Below are 6,160 nucleotides of genomic sequence, written 5' to 3' on the forward strand. Positions count from 1 at the left end.
TACCGAGGACATGACTCTAGATAGGAAGGAGTGGAGGTCTCGTATTAAGGTTGTAGGTTAGTAGGGCTAGCGTGTTGTCTTCCCTTGCAAGGGTATGGGTTGTTAGCATTTGGAGTAGACCTAGCCTTATGTTGTTTACTGCGTTTCACGCATCGCATTACTTTCTTGTTGTTACTGTCTCATTTGTTGATTATACGCTATCGTTTGTATTGGCTGTTATGTTTTATTTATATCTCTCCTGTCACTTAGATTTGTTGTTCTTGAGCTGAGGGTCTCTCGGAAACAGCCTCTCTACCTCCACGAGGTAGTGGCAAGGTCTGCGTACAATTTACCCTCCCCAGACCCCACCTAGTGGGATCTCACTGGGCATGTTGTTGTTGTTTGTTATCCATCATGTTTTGGAACCTCACTATATAGTAGTCTTCATAATGAAGTTATATCGGCAGCTTAGTCACCTATGTTCAATTTTGAGTTATAAACCTATTCATATAGTTGTACCCAGGTATATCCCCAATAACATTAGCAATTAGGGCAGATTTCCAGTTCTTTGTCTCTGTTCAACCTCTTTTTTGTCCAACATTTCTTTTTAATCTAAATGAAGTAGAAAAATGCAAGTTTCAAATGATCAACTTTAGACACAATTGGGAGGAGATAATTTGTAATTTGGACAGAAACAATAGGACCAAGAAGGCTATTTTTATATAATGAAATTGACCTACCTGTAGTTGTGTCAAAATAAATACTAATTGCAGCTGTAGAAATGGTAAGTGTGGTGGAGGAGGTACTGTCGGGGACAAAGACTGTCAACTAATATCAATTGTGTTGTATCTTTATAATTGCTAGTAATTTTTTCTTAACGTAATATCATATGTTTTATTTTTCCAGGATGCTGTAATCTCTAAGATCACGTCTGCATCTCAGCTTGTAGATGAATCTGGCGAGTCTCCGACAATTGATTTTTCGAAGGCTTACATGGGTGAAGTGGGTGGGGTTAAGAAGGCATGTATATATGGTCTTGGTTCTCAAGCAGCTTTCTATGAGAACGTTGGTTCGTCATCTGCTTCAACTACTCAATCTCAAGATTTTGATTTTGATACTCGAGTGAAGGAGTACGTTCAAGAAATGAAGGAGGAGATGAAGGATGAGATGAGAGAAGATATGAGAGAAGAATTGCGTGAAGAAAGAAACACGAAATGCATCTAGAAATGCAAGAGCAAGTTGATAAGATTCTCCAAGAACATTTGCCTATCCTCATAGCTGGCTTACCTAAACCACCCCATGGTACACCACCCTTTGATACACCAAATTAGCTTAGACATGACTCATCATCACATAACAATATGGGTCATTTAAAATTTCAAAACTATCTTAGGCATATTTTTCTTTGTTTGTTTCCATATTTGGATTTATTTTGAACTCTTTTTGTTAGGATTTGCATTGCTAATTTCAAGTTATAACTTGTCAAAGAATTACCCTTTTTATTATGTTTCTGGGCTCTTTAAGATTCGTAAAAGATATTTATTGATGTAAATATATAAAGTGAAATTTTACTATCGAATTATCATTAGTCAGTAATATTGAATTATATATTACCAATCAATCACTGATCGAATATCGAACATAAATGATATATATTACCAACAAAATAACAATCAGTTAGTAAACTTCCTAACAAGTTACTAATGAGCATTTTTGTGTTTCGAAAATACTAACCAATTAATAACGAAAGTTACAAAAGTAGATAGTCATACTTACTAACGGATTTAAATCCGTTGATAATTTACCAACGAAAGACCAACACATTTTTTTTCTTAATTGAAATTGCTAACTGATTACCAATGTATTTTGGCGAATTAACTATCGAACTTACCAACCAAGTTGTTATTTGTTAGAAAAGTGCTAACGAAATACTAACAACGTTTTATATTTTTTACTATATTTTCCAACATATCACTAACCAAATTGAATAATGAAGAACCAAATTTACTAACTGTTTTTTCTCTTCGTTAGTAAACTTACCAACAATATGCCAACAAAAAATTGGTTGATGAATTTACCAACAAAAATTCTAAGGCCATGTTTCAACAATTACCAACAATTTTTTAATGTGTTTTTCAACTGATTTTTAGTCAGTAATATTACCAACTAACTGAAATGGGTTGGTAAAATTTACCAACGAGCTTTTTAGCAACAAACTAATATTAGTTGGTATTAGGTTGAAAAAATCATTTACCAACCAATTTAATCAATTTACCAACGGATAATATTGTTAGCAATTCAAGGATTTTTTGTAGTGAGAACTGCAAAATGTCTAATGCAGTTCATCAAGTGAATCAACAATTACATTACAAAATAAAGGGGGAGAAATTTTGAAAATAAGAAATACATAAGAAAATAAAACTACTTAGAACTGACCTAAGAATGAGTTAAGTGAGTTGCACACAAATTCCAAAGTTGTGGCCAAGTAGACAATGAAGTTGATTAAGAGCTATGAGATCTCGGGTTCAAATCTTAGCCTAGACAAAAAATACTATGTAATTTCTTTCATATGTCCTAGTCAAAAATATTTTACTATTATAATTTGACCCAACATGAAATCTAAAAAATGAAAGGAGCTTTTAAATTATGTAATTTTTAACATGTCATAATGATTATGTGGATAAAAGATATTTTTAAGTGGAAAAGGTCATAAATGATCAATGCAGATAAGGTTTAATAATAAAAAAAAATGAAAAAGGAGAGCCAATAGCAGATAATCGAGAGTAGTGATGGAAAATGGGTGGGTTGGATTAAATTTGGGTGGATTAGAAAGATTATAACATAAGTGGGTAATAATTCAACTCACTCATCATTCATAGGATTAAAGTAAATTGGATAAAAAATGGTTGGTTAGAAAATAGATTAAACATATTTTCCTGATAAATGGTACTCTACTTTGAAGTTTAATATCCAGAAAATATAGGTTTTCTTTCAAATGAGAAATGTAAAAACTAATTTATTTAGTTTTATTATATCTGAAAAGTAATAATCTTTTTTTCCTGTAACTTTTAAATATAAAAGTAATTTACTTCGTAAACAAATAAAAAATAATTAAAAATAAATAATAGTGAAAGAAATATTTATCATGACTTTGAATTCCGAAGTAAATGAAACATTATATTTTTTGAATAAAATGTGCCACTTAAAGCAATATAAAAAATAATACACCACTTTGTTTATTTTACACTATATTATTTATCTATTATGCATAATTGACTATTTAAGGTTCATTACATGCTTATCAATACCCATATTTCTTTTCTTGAATTAATAGAGTTTCATAAGATCATAGTTTTTCACGAAAGATAGATGATATAGTTTTTATGATAAGGTGGAGACTCAAAACGAGTATTCTCTGTATCTATTTGTTTGTCTTAAATTCTTTTTTGTCTATTTGAAAAAAACTGTCTCTTTTCTAATTTGGTAACTCTTTATTTTTAACATCCCATATGGCATGTTAAGATCGCAAAATTAAATAAAGTTTTGATACATTAAATATATCATTAGTTGAAGACTACGAAATTCAAAAGTTCTCTTTATTTATTTTTAAAAATGTTATTAGGTAAAAAAATTTATGGTCTATTAGGCCTTTTATTTATTAACAAGACAAAGGTCCATCAAAAGGCCGTCCCAAAAGTGACTAGCCCAACTAGAAATAGGCAAAATTAAAAACAAATAAAGTTTGATCCTATCTAGAAACTTCCAACATAATATCACATTGGTCCACACCCGAATCAGGTATGGAAACCAAGGATTTTCTATTGGACTCCAGACTTTGAAATATGATGAAAGCTTCAGATCTACAATGATGGTTTTAGAGTTGTGCTTTACTTCTAGTTGGTGATACCTTATTCTCCTCTGCATCATCTTCCTTCTATTAGTTCATTACTAAGTTGCCTTTGATGTTGTAGTAAATGTCGTAGCAACTCTGAGGAGATTTTTCGCTTCAAATCGGTAAGGATCTTTTGTCTTTCTTTTATTGTATATATATCTGGTGATTTATGTGAGAGTGTTCCTCTTTTGGATCTCACACATCCAAGAACCTTTTGTGTCAATATAATTATTTACCATTTTTCTTCTCTAGTACCTTTCTAGCTTGATTTACTTACACCTCTATAATTGATGTAATATCTATGACGTTATGATTTGAATCTATCTTGAAGCATGAGTTGAGTCCTTCACCTATAGTCCTATGATGATGTCTTCCTCCCCTTCCCTGATGTTCTGTTTTATCTTTCTAGTTTTTATCCTCAAGTTGGGCATTTTTTGCTTGTCTGAATTCAAAATCTATTTTGTTTAAGTCGGTAATATTGTTAATGTAGTACAAATGATTCTTTCTTTCTCTAGAAATCTACATTTGCAATGTAATTTGCTAGTATGTTTACTTCTTTTTAGATGTGTGAAAGCATCACATGGGTTTATCTGTGCTAATTTCATGATATCCCAAACTAGATTTGTTCTGTGCCATGGAATCTCCCAGTCCCCTGAAAGAATTTTAACTAGAACTAGCGAGTTAGTTTCCACTCTTACCTTGTAAATCCACATAGAGACAGAATGGTATATTGCTTCCCTGATAGCAATTTCCTCTGCCTCTATGTTGGTAATTGCATGAACTTCCTCTCCTTAGGCATACACTAAATCTTCTATATGATTCTTATAAAGAAAACATAGGAATTCCGGCCCAGATTGACCCTAGATGTCCTATCAGTATTGCATTTTCGTTGTTTCTATTCTGATGGCTTCTAACTAATAGATAGATAATTAAGCTTGGGTTCGTACTTCTCTATGTGATTTACAATTTCTGGCCAACTTCATCTGAATTTGTTTTGGTTTATGGTATCAAATCTTCACTAGTCTTTAAATATCAGTGTTCACATTAAAAACTAAATTATTAAAAGTGACCATCAAAAAACCAAGAAGAAGATACTATGTAAAAAACTACAAAATCAAAAGACCATATACACCAAAAAGAAAACTAACGGAATGTACTTGTTATAATTGTGGAAAACTAGGACATATAGCTAGAAACAAAGAAAATACAATGGAAGAGATACTCAAAGCCATTACTACACTTTGCATAAAAGTGGATAGTATGGACAATGAGATACAAATTTACAATATTGGATAGAATCTATAGAAGATATAAAACTATTAGAACAATTAATGGAGGAAAATTTATATATGTACCAAAGAACCCAAGATATGTTATATCTAGAATATATCATAAATAATATTAAAGAAATACTTGCAAAGATAATAATAGAGGGATATTACAACAGATATTATACACCAATGATAGATACGGGAGCAGAAGCTAATATATGTAAATACAATTGTTTACCAGAAGATAAATGGGAAAAATTAAAAACACCGATAGTAGTAACAAGATTTAATAATGAAGGAAGCATGATCACATATAAGGCAAAAAATATAAAAATACACATATGGGATAAGGTATTAACTATAGAGGAAATATATAACTTTGAATTAACAACAAAAGATATGTTATTAGGAATGCCATTTTTAGAAAAATTATACCCACATATAATAACAAAAACACACTGGTGATTCACAACACCATGTAAACAAAAAATAGGAGCAAAAAGAGTAAATAACAAAAAACAAAAAACAACATAATGGATAAAAGGAAGTGAAAAAATTACACAAAAATTAGAAAATATAAAAGAAGAAGACCCTAAGATAGAATTAATTATATTCTCTATAGATAAAGTAAAAATAATCCAAGATAAGTTAAAATTATTATATAGTGAAGATCCTTTACAAGGATGGGAAAAAACATAAAACAAAAATAAAAATTGAGCTAATTGATAATAATAGCATAATAACCCAAAAACCATTAAAATATAATTTTAATGATTTAACAGAATTTAAGATACATATAAATGAATTACTAGAAAAAGGATATATACAAGAAAGCAATAGTAAGCACACAAGCCCGACATTTATCGTAAATAAACATAGTGAACAAAAAAGAGGAAAAAGCAGAATGGTTATTGATTATAGAAATTTAAATGCAAAAACTAAAACATATAATTACCCAATACCAAATAAAATATTAAAAATAAGACAAATACAAGGATATAATTACTTTAGTAAATTT

At 30.2% G+C, this 6,160-nt stretch overlaps 1 protein-coding gene across 3 annotated transcripts in view; it reads left to right on the top strand.

The window, feature by feature from the left end:
- The window catches only part of LOC107057968 (uncharacterized), a 12,351-nt gene extending 10,867 nt beyond the window's left edge, over positions 1–1,484 (top strand). For all 3 annotated transcript variants that reach the window (XM_015303154.1, XM_015303153.1, XM_015303152.1), the window contains exon 3: positions 886–1,484. In XM_015303154.1, the coding sequence (XP_015158640.1) occupies positions 886–1,203 (318 nt within the window). In that variant the 3' untranslated portion in view covers positions 1,204–1,484. The remainder of the gene's footprint in view (positions 1–885) is intronic.
- The last annotated feature ends 4,676 nt before the right edge of the window (positions 1,485–6,160 follow it).

The sequence above is a fragment of the Solanum tuberosum genome, unplaced genomic scaffold, assembly GCF_000226075.1.
Source record: "Solanum tuberosum cultivar DM 1-3 516 R44 unplaced genomic scaffold, SolTub_3.0 scf00418, whole genome shotgun sequence".
In the NCBI taxonomy this organism is placed as follows: Eukaryota; Viridiplantae; Streptophyta; class Magnoliopsida; order Solanales; family Solanaceae; genus Solanum; species Solanum tuberosum.